At 38.0% G+C, this 18,485-nt stretch overlaps 1 protein-coding gene across 1 annotated transcript; it reads left to right on the top strand.

The window, feature by feature from the left end:
- Positions 1-7,550: 7,550 nt before the first annotated feature.
- On the top strand, positions 7,551-9,449 carry TAAR9 (trace amine associated receptor 9; the record flags this gene model as incomplete). The annotated part of the gene is given in 3 exon segments (XM_082406076.1): positions 7,551-9,046; positions 9,048-9,332; positions 9,336-9,449. Coding segments are annotated over 3 exon segments (1,047 nt in total). The 5' UTR covers positions 7,551-8,398.
- Between the last annotated feature and the right edge of the window lie 9,036 nt (positions 9,450-18,485).

The following is an 18,485-nucleotide window of genomic DNA, read 5'->3' as shown; positions in this document are numbered from 1 at the left end:
GTACAGTTTAGGAAATAATCAGCTAGCCTTGGCTTCAAATATTCCTAGTTATGACCTTCAATTGATATTCTCCTCAAAACTTGCTAAACCACTCCGCCTCCACGTTCTTTTTTCCTTCTTGAAGTCATCAGTATAATTTTGGTGCCTCACTTTTCTCAAGCCAGTGAATTAAGGAGGTAGAGAAAAGGAGGGACTAAAAATCTGTCTTCAGATAGCTTACAGAAAGAGTAGAAGACAAAGACACAGGTTTGTTTGGATCCTAGTTCTGCCACTTATTTTTCTGTGAATTTGGGTACATTACTCAAAGTCTGTGTACCTCAGTTTTCACATGTCAAGTAGAAATTAGAATATTACCTCATACAGTTGCGATGATTAAATGAATTAACAATGTGAAACATTTGTGAGAGTACCTAGCACAGGGCAAGTGCTCAGCAAGTGTTAGTTCTCACTGTTGTAGGAGTCACGGCCAAGATATTCAGGAAGGATCTTGGAAAGAGGTGGTTCTTGTGATGCTGGGCTGTAAAAGAGGAAGAGTTACTGAAATGTGGCAGTGGGATTAGGGAATCACTTGTCTTTCTCAGTCTCCCTCCATCTTTTCCTTTGTCTTTCTATCCTTTGCCTTTCACTCTATCTGTCTGTTGATCCCATCTCCCCTCATCTCACGTTATCTCATCCTATTTTTCCGTTTGGACCTTTCTGGGTTTCACTAAAGTGCCATGATCAATGATAAGATTAAACAAAAATGCATTATAGATCTCTGTCTGATAGTTTATTGTGAATTATTAATGAAATACGATGAGCGGTTAGAACCTTACCTGTCTGGGGTGAAAGAATAGCCAACTGTTCTTCCTAAGACATCTGGATCACATATATAAATAGCACCGTAAAACACTGGGTGGGAGCTATTTGGAGTCAGGGAATGACATCTTGTGGTCAGTCCTTGTACCTGTTACAAACACTGTCACGAGTGTAAAGTGTAAGCACACTGTCAAAAGTGAAAAAAAGCCCCAGAAAGAGCCAAACATGTATGTAACCACAGGTATAAATCCACATTATATATACCCTGTCTTTTTCTCGTACAAGTAACAAATTGAAACCCAGAGAGTTTGAAGATGTGTTCAGGGTCAGAGAAGTTAGAAACTTGAATGCAATCTGTCCTTACTAACTCACTTCAGAGTCTCTTTGACTGGAGAACTTTCTACAATAAATACCATCAACCTGGCTCTCCCAGGGTCCTTCCCTTATGCCCTCCTTGTCCCGCTGAATACTCCTCCTCTCTCTTTCCAGAGTTCTTATCTCAGAGTGCTGTAATTGTTTACTTGGCCTCTCCCAAACTAGACTATGAACAGGCTAGGGGTTGTGGCTTTTATCTGCACTCTTAGCACCTGGCATGGACGCCTGGCTCTAGAAGGATCTTAGCAAGTATGACCGGAATGAATGGACTTGATTTTTCTGACTGAGTTTAGGGCACTTTCCTTTCTAACAGTGCTACTTCCCCTGCGGCAGTGTTTCTCAAAAAGTGTTCTGTGGAATGGCGGAATCATTTGGGGTGCTTGATTTAAAAAAGCACATTTCACCTCAGTCCTAGAGATCGGAACTTCTGGGTGCAGGGCCTGGAAATCTTAAGCACCTCATGCAATTCTAATGAAGACAAGTTCAAAAACCTTTCTTTGACTTGTTTGTATGGAGGGGTAGCTTGGAAGGGAGAAAGTGGATAGTCCCTAACTGGCATGCTTTCAAAGTGTTCGGCCTGGGCCTCATTTTGGGGAGGTGGTAGGGTGGTGACTCATTTTTGAACAGACACTTCCCTTCTGGGCTTTTACTTAATTATCTTTTGTTTGGTCAGCCCAATATTGCTCAGAGTGACCGCTAAGGGGCAGCAAAGTACAGGGGAAAAATGAGAGGGTCATTAAAACAGAATGGAGACCTTTGAAATAGATCAGTAAGAAAGACCTGCCTAGAAATAATGAGTTAAGATGCCCCAATCCCCTTCATACTTTTACTTACTATTTTAGGGATTTAATTTTCAAGCATCATAATTTATATTTTGTTAAGTAAATGATTACTCGATTATGGACACAATTCCCTCAAAACCAAGAAAATAGTGTTTAGAAACACAGTTTTTCTTAAAACCAAAGAGACTACTATCCCAAATGAAGATATGTTCTAACACTGATAAGAAGTGGAAATTTTTAAAATAGTTGTAAAAAACATATTATATCATTTGAACTATGTGATGGAGCATATTGTATCCTAAGATTTTGATCAAGAAAGAATAATGGAAATTTCAGAACCATTATTATACCTAAATTGTTCCATGCATTATAAAACAAATCTAGCATCTTGGACAATTTTATTCATAGTCTGGAATTGTAAAGTCATTAATAACTCGCATGTGATCTGAGAAAAGCAATTTTATCGTGTTATAGTGGCACTTACTAGATGCCTGACACACAGTGGATTTGTAATGAAGAATCATTCCCTTAACATTGTTCGTTCCCTGGGTGATTGGTTATGATATATGATGATGGCCCCAAATAACTCCCTCTAGTCTTTTGAGTTCTACACAGATTTATTCATTAGTCCACTGGACAGTTCTCAACTTAATTGTCGTTAAACATCTCAGCTTCATCATGTCCCCACTGGAAATCCTCTCCCCTCTCCACGCCCTACCCACACTTTCTCCTCCACCTGGTATCTCAGCCTGAAAGCCAGGTATCATCCTGGAATCCTCATTGTTCCTCACTCACAACATTGAATCCATTTGTAGGTTGTTTTATGCAGACATTTAACTCACTATAAAGATTTAAGGTAGATCTCCAAACCTACAGAAAGGCAGGAGAACCATAATTTGGACATGCTTGAAGGACATGGGTTGGCAGGGAACTTGTGGGAAAACACAGTCTTTCTGGCCTTGAGATCCAGGGTAACCGTGGTGACTGGGAAGGGTGTGGGACTCTCAGAAAGAAAAGAGCCAGGCTGGAGGATCCCTAAATTCTGTCCACCTACAGCTCTGGTTGACGCCTGAATGACACATGTGCCAAGCAGATTAAAACAGGTTAGATAAAGACAATGGGTCTGAAATAAGAGGAGCTACCCACCAGGAAACAGAGTCTACTAAAACAAAAGAGGTAATACTCACCAGAGAAAATAACTCAGAGGGTTAAAACCAAAAATAAATGGAGACCAGCCTTGAAAATTCCCTGAGCAGAAAAAACCAGTTTAATCATACAAACAAAGCTTAATTTAGCTTCATTTGCAGCACTAACTTGACCTGGGTCTTTCTTCCTTATGCCTCTAGGAAATCATAAGCAAGCAAAACTTGAACTATTTCCAAAATTCATATGAGGTAACCACTAACAAATTCCCCATCATTTAAGAAAATTCTAATACTATAACCAATCACTGTGAAGAATGAAGTCACTGCCTTCTGGATAGATAAGCTGTTTTGAAACAATATACTCCTGAGCCTTATTCCAAGTTTTGGGTTGAGTGCTCCTGGCTCACAAACTGTCTTTTGATGTGGGCACAATAAACTTTTATTAATCACTACTTTCGTGATTTGTTGTTGCTTTTATTGATACTCCTGCTATTTCTGAACGTTTGAGGAGAGGCTCCAAAATTTAATATTCACAATGTCTGGAATACAACCCAAAATTATCCAACATACAAAAAACTAGGAAAATGGGACACACTCTTAAGAAAGAAGAGAATCAGTTGAGACCAACCCTGAGATGACAAACATGAACTAGGAGATAAGGAGGTCAAGGCAGTTGTTATAACTACCCTCAATGAAGTAAAACAAAATATGCTACCCATGAATGAAACATGGGAAATCTCAGCAGAGAACTGAAAGCAATAAAACACCAAATGAAAATTCTAGAACTGACAAAAATATAGTATTTGAAATAAAAGATTGCTAGAGGGGGTTTAGCCAAAGGGAAGTTACAGAGAAAATAGTAGTGAAGTTGAAGATAGTTCATGAGATATTATCCAATATTAAGAAGAGAGAGGGGGCTTCCCTAGTGGCGCAGTGGTTAAGAATCCGCCTGCCAATGCAGGGGACACGGGTTCAAGCCCTGGTCCGGGAAGATCCCACATGCTGCGGAGCAACTAAGCCTGTGCGCCACAACTGCTGAGCCCGCGCTCTAGAGTCCGCAAGCCACTACTACTGAGCCTGTGTGCCACAACTACTGAAGCCCGCGCACCTAGAGCCTGTGCTCCGCAGCAAGGGAAGCCACTGCAATGAGAAGTCCGTGCACCACAGTGAAGAGTAGGCCCTGCTCCCCGTAACTAGAGAAAGCCCACACACAGCAACGAAGACCCGATGCAGCCAAAAATAAATAAATTAATTAAATAAATTTATAAAAAAAAAAAAAAGAAGAGAGAGGGAAAAAAAGATTGGAAAAAAGAATGTGGCCTTAGAGAATTGTTAGATAATATCCAGTGGTTTAACATAGTGTAACTGCAGCCCTAGAAAGACAAGTATGTGAAAAAATAACAGCCAAATATTTCTCCCCATGCCACATTTAGGATTTCTAAATTTCTAAAAATTGAGGTTATGAATAATTAAGTACTACTACTTGAGTATGAGTTTTTCTAAACCTGAGGTCTGTGTTCTCCCCCCGCAGCCCCACCGAGGCCTGTGTCCTTAATTACCCCACTATTCTGCCTTCATCATAGGTGCTCACTAAATTAAAAAACAAACTTTGAAAAGTGAAACAAAATAATCAATACTATTTTCAGGGCAAGAAGTCCAGTTTTGCTAGACAAAATGACCTAAATAAAGCTTGTATGGTGAAACAGCTCTCGAAATTAAATAAGTGCTGTGATAGGCCTTTTTTGTTTTGTCCCTTTAGCATAGACCTAATCTGCCCAATACAGTTGCAACTAGCCACATGTGGCTATTTTAACTTAAATTTATTAAAATTAAATTGAATTAAAAAAACAGTTTCTCAATTGAGAAACCACATTTCAAGTGTTCAATAACCACATGTGAATAGTGGCTGTCATATTGGACAGTGCAGATATAGAATGTTTCTTTCATCACAGAAAGTTTTATTGGATAGCTAGCTCTGGGCTAGACTATGTGATTCAACTCAATTAACTAACAAGAGCATTGAATCAACAAGGACATGAAACCTTGTTTCCTCTGATCTAAAGCTTCAAAACTTGTCCAAGAATATTTTAGGGAATCATTAAGACTCCTAAGCAAATGTTAAAAATGTAGTGTAACAATATGGACCTGATACTTGGCATATATTTTCTTTGGCATCCCTCCTCTTAGGGACGCACTGTGTTCCTGTGTTGTCCTCTGACTGCTCTATGTTTCAGGGCCACCCAACAAACACTTCTTTTCTGAACCTTCTGTTGTACAATGAACATGTCCAGTTTCTCAGTCTCTATGCTAGGCAAGGATGGATTGTCTATGGATATAATGTGATACTAGATATGAAAAATGTTCTACTACATTGCTCCTCACAGTAAAATACACTTTCCAGAGAGCTCTTAAAGATGATGCTTTGCTAAGAATTTCCAGCATCATGGAAAGACAAAAAGAGTTTAAAGGAGCTATTTATCACATCTTGCCAAGGAGGACTGGTGGCATTACTGTGTCTGTGCTCTTCCTAATTAATCATTTATATCTGTAGAAAATAGTTCTGTTGCATTGGTTAGACTCTATTTCAAAATGCTTTTCCTAGACTCTGATCAAAATTCCCCTCCACTCCCACCAGATTTAGCATCCATTGATGATCCTCTCTGAGTCAATATTATTGTAATGGTTCCAAAATCATGATGCTCCAACTCCAGCACCCTCTCCATATGTATCAGTTGCACTTGGTATTCTACTGTAATAAAGACCCCTTCTTTGATAAAGACCTACTGATCTATCTATCTACAGTCATCTCTCTCTATTCCTTTTTCTCTCTAATTAATATGGCCTCACAGTTTCTCATTTTTTTCTAATGGTTTATAATTTGTTTGTACTCTCGCTAATTATTTTAGCACTCAAATTGTCCCATATTTGGCCAGTGGGAGCCTATTCATGCTGTAAAAGCATCCTTATGAAAGTGCTCCAACATTAAAAAAAAAAGTGTCTGATATAAAAATATGTTCCAGTTTCTTCCTGTACTTTCCCCATCCCATGGCTTGGATGAATCATTTCTTCGAGAAGCTCTAGTTCCTTTTACGGGTGTAAAATATTAAGCACCAAGATGTGGATCTTAGGAGTGCTCATCACTCCTCAAGTGTCTGCTTCTAGGGAAGGGCAAGATTTAAGACACTCTATAAGACTGAAGGCTGCTATGTTAGGGCCCGAGTGTAAAGACCTGAGGAAGGGGTCTCTCTCCTTTTGCACAACAGCAGCATTACCAGTGAAGTGGGGAGCCTAAAGCTTGGGGAGATAAGCAGCCTTTACACAGACACTCAGACTCTAAGGCAGGACTCCATCTGTGGTGGCAGTGGTGAAATTTCTTTAGCCAGCTCTAGAATGAAACAAGAGATGTGGTGGACTTTATCCGGAGAGCTGGGGCAGAAGAAGAAAGTATGGGGGTGTCAAATGGTCTTTTTATTGGGTAAACTGACTTGTGGGCACATGGATGCACCCACCTTGGGAATCCCAGGAGTAACTGGGAGATGCTCTCTAAGGAGGAGACTTAGATTTATGCCATTAAACCAGTGAGGGCTTAAAGAAGTATAAACTTGAGGAATAAAAATAAAAACGAGGGTCTTCCCTGGTGGCGCAGTGGTTGAGAATCTGCCTGCCAACGCAGGGGACACGGGTTCGAGCCCTGGTCTGGGAAGATCCCACATGCCGCGGAGCAACTAGGCCCGTGAGCCACAACTACTGAGCCTGCGCGTCTGGAGCCTGTGCCCCACAACAAGAGAGGCCGCGATAGTGAGAGGCCCGCGCACCGCGATGAAGAATGGCCCCCACTTGCCGCAACTAGAGAAAGCCTTCGCACAGAAACGAAGACCCAACACAACCAAAAATAAATAAATAAATAAATGAATTAATTAATTAAAAAAAAAAAAGTAAAAATGAGTCGATTTAAAATTCATGGACTAGTAAATCCTGAAAGTACCACAGGCGTATATACACACATACCACACATACACAAACATTTAAAATTCACAGATTAACAAAGCCTATTAACTAGAGAGTATAGATATATAGATAAAAGATACACAGGTGTGTTCACATAGCCTTTTTTTAAGAACCTGCACTTTCAACAGAGGACAGAGCTCTGGTACGGGATAATGGCAATACAAGTAGTCTAGTCTCTAGTTCAGTTAAGATATAGATGCAAGGTTGTACATTTTCATGGTTAAATGAAGTAAAAAAATAATTAGTCACTATTGTTTGGTGAGCTCTATAAGGTGTTTGAAGACTGTATTCCTCAGTATAAAAACAAACAAACGAAAACAAACACCGGGAGAAACCAACTTGGTCTCTACTTGAATTTTGGAGCACTTAGCATGAATCCATTCCCACCAGAGACATTAATCTAGAACCTCCCTCCCCTCCCCGCCCCAAGACCATCCTACTCCTCTGTGGTAGGTTTAAAAATATGCTGTTTTTTAAGGATGAGAAGGTAAGGGGCTAGGTGAGTTATTACTTATTTTAATCAATCTTACTGATTTTAGACATCTAAAACTGGCTAGCAGCAGGGAAAATACTTACACACTGGTCATATATTAGTATCAATCTGGTAAGAATAGTTCTCCAAATCATCTCAAGCTATCCAGACCATGAAGGAATACAAAAAGAAAAGAAAACCCCATAAACTCTGAAAATACAAGCAATAGAAGAAATCTATTCTCCAAATAAGTTTAACAAGCTATTATGAGTAAATGCTTCCTCAGTCTTTACAGTCTATACTATAGGGATTTTTGAGGCTATAATTTGAAGAAGATGTAATTTATTTCTTCCTTCTTGAAAAAAATGAAGTACAGTTTATCGTTACTGCTGAAATGACTACTTAGGGGAGATAGCTTAGTAAATAAAACAGCCTTTGGTAGCTTAATTAGTTCTCAACTCAGGTGGTTACGGGCAAGATTTCAAAAGATAAAGTAACACAGAAAAGGGATTTTCTAGTGATTAGCTAATTACATTTTATAAAACATATCATTGGACTAAGTATGTTGACTATAATTTTAATGATTTTCTGCAACAAGTTTTCACTCTAAATATATTAAAAACTTGGGAATACTTTTTAGAAGGACCAAGAGGTTATAGTTAATATGCCCCCCCAAATGGGAGAAAAGTTACTAGCTTTCGTTTTAACTAGAAATCTTTTTCCTCTTACAGAAGCTTTTGAAATTGCCATCTCCTTCTTGCTTTAAATTGCTGAAATAGGGAATTTGAGAACCTTGAAATCATTCAAACAAGAAGGCAATGGTGAAAAATTTCTCCCAAGCTGAAGCTGTGGAACTCTGCTACAAGAACGTGAACGGGTCCTGTCTTAAGACTCCTCACTCACCAGGTCCTCGGGCAATTCTGTATGCAGTCCTCAGTTTTGGGGCTGTGCTGGCTGTGTTTGGAAACTTACTGGTCGTTACTGCTATCCTTCACTTCAGACAGCTGCACACGTCTACAAAGTTTCTGATCGCATCCCTGGCGTGTGAGGACTTCTTGGTGGGAGTGACTGTGACGCCCTTTAACACAGTGAGGTCTCTGGAGAGCTGCTGGAACTTTGGGGAGAGTTACTGTAAATTTCATACATGTTTCGATAATTCCTTCTGTTTTGCTTCTTTATTTCATTTATGCTGTAACTCTATTGACAGATATATTGCTGTTACTGATCCTCTGACCTACCCAACCAAGTTTACTGACTTGGTTTCAGGAATATGCATTGTTCTCTCTTGGTTCTTTTCTGTCACATATAGTTTTTCTATCTTTCACACAGGGGTCAATGAGGAAGGGGTTGAGGACCTAGTAGTTGCTCTCACCAGTGTAGGAGGCTGTCCGGCTTCACTGCATCAAAACTGGGTTCTACTTTGTTTTCTTCTATTCTTTATAGCTACTGTTGCCATGGTATTTGTTTATATACGGTAAGGTATTTTTGGTGGCTAAATATCAGGCCAGGAAGATAGAAAGTACAGCCAGCCAAGTTCAGTCCTCCTCAGAGAGTTATAAGGAAAGAGTGACAAAGAGAGAGAGAAAAGCTGCTAAAACATTGGGTATTGCTATGGCAGCTTTTCTGGTCTCTTGGCTTCCATATATTATTGATGCTATAATTGACGCTTATATGAATTTTATAACTCCTCCTTATGCTTATGAGATTTTAGTGTGGTGTGTTTATTGTAATTCAGCTATGAACCCCTTGATATAGGCTTTCTTTTATCCATGGTTTCGGAAGGCAATAAAACTTATTGCAAGTGTCAAAGTCTTAGGAAGTGATTCATCAACAATTAATTTATTCTCTGAGGAAGCAGATGTATATTGATAAGATTACTGTAGGGACTTTAAAACTAATGTGGATTAAGGTCAAGTGCAAAATTAAACACTTGGATCTAGAGAGGCAAGTGTAATCATTTGCCAACTAGGAGGATATTAACATTCAACGGTTAGTTGTTCTAAAACATTTGTTTTCTTCATACATTTTGACATTTTTTTAGCATTTAGAAATAAATGAATAGGATTTGCTGATTATTTTCCGTTTCGTATTCTTTTATGCTTTTCTGATTCTCTACCTTTGTGTCTGAAATTTCTCATTGTTTCTTCAGATAATTTGAATTTTGTAGATCCTTCTATCCTTGTTACCAATGTTTATTTGTCCAAAATATATATAGGGGAAAAAAAACTCTTGCCTAACTTGAAGGTAGATTTTGGGGGGACAAAAATCTTCTTCCAAAGTATACTTTGAGAAGTAAATACAAGATTATAAATTCCTGAAACTTTTGTTAATCTACAAGGACTTTAGAAAAAGCTGCAATGGAAACTTCCCAGTGAATTAAAGATTGAAAAGCACTAAAGCTCTTGTGTTTTCCAAACCCTGGTGATGCCTCCTCTCCATTTTACAGACACTGTGTTCAAAGAACATGTACAGTGATTATATGATTACACTGCATTTTACTTTTGGAGGACATAATTAATTACGGTCAAATGAGCATGTGGACAAAGAGATGGTTTCTGTACTGCTTTTCTTTAGCAATTTGAAGTAAAAATAAGAATTTTATAAAAAAGCTAATTCAAATTAACATTTTTTTCACTTTTGAGTTCATTCTTTGTACTAGACACTGTATTTGGCATTGGAAATATAAAGCCAAATGACCCAAGTATAACCAAGAATGATTTCAAATTAGCAAGTACCCAAACTGGTATTGTAGACTCTAGGAAGAGCTTCAGTTTTCTCATCTGATAATTTCTTACTCACATGAATTTTAATTCATTTTAATTAAACATATACATTGAGTGTTTAAGATAGAGTAAAAATTTGAAAAAAACTAATAATAGGGTGATTTGCCTTTTCAAGTCTTTGAATCACAGCCTTAAATCTTTGCTTATGTAGCTAGCTGATTTTCACAGCTATTCTGTAGCAAACTTGTTTTTTTTTTGGCCACGCTGCATGGCTTGTGGGATCTTAGTTCCCTGACAAGGGATCAAACCCAGCCCATGGCAGTGAAAGCGCCAAGTGCTAACCACGGGACCGCCAGGGAATTCCCTGTAACAAACTTGTTTTATGAAATGAGAAGAAGAGATAACTAAGTAAATAGAGTTACATAAACATTATGTGTTACATGTTTTATTAATGAACCAGTTTGGAAATACTTTACACAAGATTAAGCTGTTTCACATTTGTGCATTACTACCTTTCAAATAGAGCTGACAGTATTTAGGAGAAGAAAAGGTAAAGGTAAAAGAGGATGAAAGGTATTTGCAGCAGAATACCTGTGTGGTTCAGACCATGACGTCATGGAACAGGTCTACTGGTCACCTTTCAAAAGAGCACAGTTAAGGTCTCCCACACTCACTCCCCAAGAAGTGTCCCTTTGACGGTGAGTCAGGATTGTTGTCTTCATAGAAATGTGTGTTCCTTCCATAATTGCAAGTGTAAACTGACACTGACACACAAAGATAATAAGGAAAACCATTTGGGGGGCTTAAAATATATATACACTCTTCTGTTCACTTGCACTATGTAGAGTATAATCTTTAGATGAACTGATTGCAGAAATAAATACTGTCCAGTGATGTTTGTGAGCCCTTATTCACATCCGTAAGTGAAGAATACACTTCAAAGGTACTCTTTCTTGTTTATTTTTCTACTCTCCTAGAACTTCTTCATAAATGAAGTCTTTTTTTTTTTAAACATCTTTATTGAAGTATAATTGCTTCACAGTGGTGTGTTAGTTTCTGCTTTATAACAAAGTGAATCAGCTACACATATACACACGTTCCCATATCTCCTCCCTCCCGCATCTCCCTCCCTCCCACCCTCCCCATCCCACCCCCCCCACCCCAGGCGGTCACAAAGCACCGAGCTGATCTCCCTGTGCTATGCGGCTGCTTCCCACTAGCTATCTATTTTACATTTGGTAGTGTATATATGTCCATGACACTCTCTCACCCTGTCACATCTCACCCCTCCCCCTCCCCATATCCTCAAGTCCATTCTTTAGTATGTCTGTGTCTTTATTCCCATCTTGCCACTAGGTTCTTCATGACATTTTTTTTTTCCTTAGATTCCATATATATGTGTTAGCATACTGTATTTGTTTTTCTCTTTCTGACTTACTTCACTCTGTATGACAGACTCTAACTCCGTCCACCTCATTACAAATACCTCCATTTCATTTCGTTTTATGGCTGAGTAATATTCCATTGTATATATGTGCCACATCTTCTTTATCCATTCATCCGATGATGGACACTTAGGTTGCTTCCATGTCCTGGCTATTGTAAATAGAGCTGCAATGAACATTTTGGTACATGACTCTTTTTGAATTATGGTTTTCTCAGGGTATATGCCCAGTAGTGGTATTGCTGGGAAATGAAGTCTTTTGATTAATAAAACACACTTGGTTGTTTTTCCCCCAGACTATCTAGATGATTACTACAGCACCACTCCTTTCTTCTACATCTCATTTATTTATACAAATATATTAACTTCTTGGCTAGCTGCATACCAAATTGCTGCAGAGCCATGAACATATTTGGAACAAGACACACTGAAGATGGAAGTAGGCAATTACTGCAAAGATATAATTAATCCACTTATGCCCTGGGTTGTAGACTTCATAAATACTATGTCTCTCACATATATGTACTATTATTAAAAATATGTGTTTATTTTTATTAATAAAATACACATTTATTTAAAAACATTACTGAATGCATAATTGCTCTTGTCCAACATGTATTTTTCTCAACTGGTTGATACTAAAAGTACAGCTGCTACTTTAAAAACATATTGTGTATTTTTTAAAAATATTGAAATGGAGTGTTCAGACATAGAAAATTAACAGAACAGTTGCTGTCATTTGCCTCAGTGTTGGTTGGGATTAGAACAAAGTTATAAATTAGCGGCAAGGCTGTGAATAATCCTTCAATAACAAACTACAAAGACAGAATAGACCATCATTAACACCTAGGTCCTCTTGGAGAACTACCAGTGTCACTGGGCATTGCTGTACAGCATTTCTTCATTTGTTACTGATGTCATAATTGATGCTAACCTGAATTTCACAGATTCCTCATGTGTTTACAACCTTTGAAGGTGCTATGTTTATTTTTCTTCAGCTATAATGCTCTTGACTTATGTTTTCACTCTTCGTTTTTGACACATTACAACCTATTTAAATATCAGTCTTGAAGAATGGTTCTTCAGTACTACATTTGCACTTGAAAAAAGCAGAAACACTCTGGTAAATTACCATATTAATTAAAAAGTCAAATTAATTAAAAGTGAGCATTAAAGGTAACTGTCCTTTGACACGCAGGAAATTTATTTTGATTACTATATTTTAAAACTAAGTTTATTACAGTACTTTAGCAATAATTTTTAGATATTTTCTGCTTTTAGACAGATATCATCTTATATTTTACATATCAAGTAATTTGATGTTTACTAAGAATACTAAATTGCTGTGTACTTTTTATTTGCTGATAACTATTTTTCCACATTTTTCCAATACCTAGTACAGTGCCTTGCACTTAGTAAACCCCTAAGGATATTATTTAAGCAAATGAAAGAGTAACTTTTTATTTTCACCCATCAAATAATTATCTGTTATTCTTTTACATTAAAAATCTGCCTCCTCCTTTTTAATTTGGTTTCCTAAAGTAGAAAATTTTTAGTAATCAATGTTTAGGAAATATCCAGCTTTAGGCTCTTGATAGGGTTTGTCTAACCCAATCACTAAAAAAAATTTATATTTAATGAGAATAAGTGCTAGAACACATAAACTTCCATAATACTGAGTCTCCTTACCTGAAGTGGGAATACATAAGGTGATACCTCAGAGATTTACTGTCTGAATTACAAATATCTATAGTTGTTTTTGGAAACATGCACCTTCTTTTATCTGTAAAACCTACATATAACATCAGAGTCCAGAGTGAGCTTTTAAAGACAGGCTACCTGGGTTTGAATCCCATCTCTACCATTTTCTATCTTCAACTTTAGTTAAGTCACGTACACTTTGTATATCTTAGTTGCTTACCTGTAAAATGAAATTGATAATCTAGTATTCTCACTGAGGTCTTGTGTAAAAATTAGCATGATTTAAAACAAGTCTGTAGATTTTGGAGATCAAAGAGCCAATAAACAAACCACTATCACATAAGTATTGTTTGTTTCGTATTTTATAAATCTTCTCAGTAGAAAGAATTTCATTAGGATGTTTTATTTGATACATTTTCAGAACACTTCTTTATAAGATTGATTCTCTGAAGTCATACAATCAAGCTTTTTAACCAAAAGGGCCACTTGGTTCTTGTACACAGTGATGGAAAACAACATATTATTTTATAATTAGTTCAGAAAAACAACAGCATTTCTCAGAAATGAAAAGGATAGACTATATTCCCAGGTATTAGATAGAAGCTGACATTTATATTTTATTCTGATCACACACACACACACACACACACACACATACACACACACACACACCCCAGTTATAAAGATAAGTACTCAATTTTGTCTAATGCTAAAGGGCAGTATTTCATCAGTTTCTAAGGACAATACAAAGCTAAGCAGTATAGACAATATTAAAGATAAGAATAGATAAGGTTTCTGTTATGACTCATCTTTGCTAAATTTATGAAGCAGGTAAAAGTCACTCTAGGGTTTCTCACCTGCCCTGTCTCTACTTTCTACCATCTCCTAGGAACCCCATCCCCTTCATAGGAGATGCTAAACAATAACTATTGGCTGAATGGAAACATTAACAATAAAACATAGCATTCTCAGAGGGTTTCCCCTTTGAGTTGGTAGTGGATGAAGGCACAAGAGAAATTTTAAGGGGCATTCAGAGAGAAGTACTTTGTAAAAAGAATAAAATGCTAAGAATGAAATTTCAGGAAGGGAAGATTTATTCAGTTGGAACAACTTCCTGGTGTCCTTCAATTAGTCAAAATTAAAGACCTTCTTATAGAGAAGAGTTCCCTCTCCACGCTCATCCAAGGCCAATGCTGGGCAAGTTTTATAATGAAACTGCTGTCCATTTTGTTTTTGTACCCACATACTGGCCTGAGTCTGCTGGTTAAATGTTGTTGCTCACCCTGGGCCTGGTCTGACTTTCCTAAGTACTAAATGGGAGATGGGGCTCTGTCTTCAGTGATGATAACATTTCAGAGGGATGGCTCTCAGGTACTTGAGGGAGACATTCCTGGGTTATAAAATTGGCAAGAGGGCTTTTAAAAGATTTATATCTCAAAGGCGCAGAGAAAGAACTTACAATTACAAGCTTTCTGAGGTAAATGCTCTAAGAATAGAAGAAGGCTACCTATAATTTAATCAAGCTGAGGAGACCATTAAGGCCATCTTGGTCAGTTGTAATAATTATGTAATATAAAGCAAAGGTATCCTTTTCACTGAGCTTCTATATTGACATCCCAAATCACCTCCAGTTTACCCTATTGTTAAGTATATGTGTGTCTTAGTCAGCTCAGGCCACTATAAAAAAACTACAATTGACTGGGTGGCTTATAAACAACAGAAATTTATTTCTCACAGTTCTGGAGGCTGGGAAGTCCAAGATCAAGATGCTGGCAGATTCAGGTCTGGTGAGGACTGACTTCTTGGTTCATAAATGGGATCTCTCTGGGTCCTCTTTAATAAGGCCACCAATCTCATTCATGGGGCCTCCACCGTTATGACCTAAAGGCCCTACCTCCAACACCATCACATTGGAGATTAGGTTTCAACATATGAATTTTGAGGGGACACAAACATTCAATTTATAACAATATGTTACCATGAATAATGAAAGTGAAAAAGACTGGGGAGCAGAGACTCAAACCTAGGTGCAAATAAATTATTTCCCAAAAGGAAACAACATCCTCTATGGAGGTGTCTACACATTTCATAGTGATTTAAAGGCTTACTCTCTTCATCATATTATGAGGTTGCAAGTAGAGTTTCTGTATATGTCAGACATCAACAGCAATGTTTTCTCACTGAACTTTTCACTAGAGCAAACTACTTTGCTTATGTACTGACTTACTTCTGGTCATAATTTGTAGCAGGAAATAGAGCTGATGGTGATTTAGAAGGAAGATTGTACACAATATAAGAAAGGCAAAGAGAAAGATCATCTACTAGATTCCAACTCAATAAATGTTTATTTATAGACTACTATGCATTTTGCATTGAATTGGATATTCTAATAGGAAACAGGAAAGAAGTAATATAATACTACTCATAATAGCATCTACTGTTATTAACATCTGAATCACCTGCAGGTGTTTATTAGAAATGTAAAATTTAAGCTTCCACCCAAGACCTCCCAGTCACCATCTGTCAAGGAATGCATTTGAGCAAAAGATTTAAATAGAAACATCACCAAAAGTTGTACTTGTCTTTGTCAAACTGTACTATAAAATTAATCCCTTCCAGAGTATTTCATGTTTCGGTTGTTGACATTATTGGCTGTATTTTAGCATTATATTTTGTCACGGGATTTGGATTTTTGTTCTGCTTTCTTATTTTGGATGGACAGGTTTGTTTAGTTTTTATTTATTTCTCTTTCATCCTCCCCCAACCCCCAAACACACATTAAGTCTTATTAGTTTTGCAGTTGTCTCCATCCAGCCCTGAAGATCCCCAAATACAATTATGCTCTGCATTAGTGCTTTGGGGTTCATACTCTGTGGTCATACTGGAAATGTCACTGATCCAGGCAATCAGCCACCAGACAGCTCAACTCAGTTCCTGGTTGTGAATTATATCTGAGTCTTTATTTCTCCCTAGGCTAGCAGCTTTCCAAAAGCCAAAGTTCTAGGCGGAATTGGGGCAAAGCCATTTTGGTTCAGCATCCTCTCATGTGTGCTGCAAGGTGAGGAGCCTCATCTCAGCCCCTGGTTTCAAGCGGTGAGCTGTGCACTCTCTCCTGTGTGGGATGGAGCACTCTTAGACCCCTTTACAGGAGTCAAAATCCTGGATTCCACTACTGCTTCTGGACCTGGAAACCACTAGATCTTCATTGTTAGTCTTACATTTGGTGTTCGTGTTTTTTTGTTTGTTTTATTTTGTTTGTTTTTTGCACAGAGAAGATAATCTCACTTATGAATTTTGCTGTATCTTATCCCCCCCTTTATATGCCTCCCTTTCCATGTATTTGGAGCACAGAGGTTGATGAATGAACTAACTGAGCCATCTTGACTGAAATTCCTCATGAAATCTTTATCTCCTCGGGAAAGTAAAGGTGGAAGAGAAAAAAAACCTGCTTTATCTGACTGAATACATTTTCTAATCTTTAATTTTTTACTTACACAAGGTTTTTGGTCTTAAAAGGTAAGGAATTTGAGGTTTTGTTTTCTAGCTTCTCTCCTGGTGAGGGGTGCTCTTCCTTCTAACTTTACAGATCTGGCTGGGTGCAAATATTCAGAGACAGGCACCTCATAGCGGCAGCAGGAGTAATGGGACACCATCGTCCATGGATCACACTTCAGCAGAAGTAGGTAGATGCCTGTGGTGGGTAGAATAATGCCCGCCCCCATGATATCCACATACTAATCCCTAGAACCCATGGATATGGCAAAGTGAACTTTGTAGATGTGGTTAAATTAAGGATTTTTCAATGGGGAAATTACCCTGGATTATTCATGTGAGCCCAATGTAATCACAAGTGTCATTAAATTGTAATGTAAATTAAATTGTAATTTTTTACAGCAGCAGTAAGAAATTCTGACTAATACTATGTCAAAATCCTGAGTTAGGCAATCCTTGTATGCCTGCAGACACCCCTAGTCAGCCTGGTACTTACCTAGCAAGCAAACCCAGGTTCCATTACCCAATCAGCAGCACTCAGAGACCTTGCTTTCCTAATATAGGGTAGTTCATGGCCCTTTGGCTTTAAGAAACCATCCCTATTTCTACTCTCTTTACTCAAATCTCCCAGAGCCTATATCTGTGCTTGTTTGCTTCCCGGTTGGCAGTAAAAGTTTTCCAATCAGAGCTCAGTCTTTGGTCTCGTATTCTTCATTAGCCTTTCTTTAGCACCCCAAGATAATAAACAAATCAAATAAAAACAAAACAAAAATAGCAACATGGACATTCCCTGAATCTATGTTTCCTGATATCCACTAGATGTCTCTTCTCCTCTTTACAGCTGACATTAAAATATCAGTCATTGCTCATAGTTTCCTTGCCTTCCCTACTCATTCCCATTCATTCTCAATCCACTGCAATTTGGATTCTGTCTCCAACATTCCACCAGAAGAGGTGGAATCATGTTCATTGGTGGTCTAGTTGTTAATGCCAACAAACAATTCTGTTTTTATTTAACTTGACCCATCATCAACCTTTGACATTCTTGACATGCCCTCATTCATGAACCTCTTCCATCCCACGGGGGTCTGTGGGACCACTTTTTCATGTTTTCCCATCTGTATTTCTTTGCATAACTTTGAAGTTGGTACACATCCAGTTCCTTCCATTTTCACTGTATACATTCTCAACTGGTCAACAAATACTTACTGAGTATCAGATATATCCTAGGCATTATGGCAGGTGTATAGCACACAGTCATATTTACTCCTATGGCCTCAAAAACACCAGTATGCTGAGGAATCTGAAATGATTATATCTGTAACAATTTCTTTCCTGAGCTAAAAATTTACAACCTAAACTACCCACTGAAGAACTCCAGTTTTACGTCCCTCTGACCAAACCCAACTTAATCCATCATCTTTCCCCCACCAAGTGTACTCTTTCTCCTACATACTGTATCTTTCTCGTTGGCAAGCTAAAAACCTGGAATCATCCTTGATTCCTGCTCCCATTATGCAAGCCCAAACCTCTACATCCTTTCAG

Source organism: Balaenoptera borealis (assembly GCF_965194805.1).
Source record: "Balaenoptera borealis genome assembly, chromosome: 9".
Classification (NCBI taxonomy): domain Eukaryota; kingdom Metazoa; phylum Chordata; class Mammalia; order Artiodactyla; family Balaenopteridae; genus Balaenoptera; species Balaenoptera borealis.
This window is presented reverse-complemented; position numbering and strand designations above follow the sequence as displayed.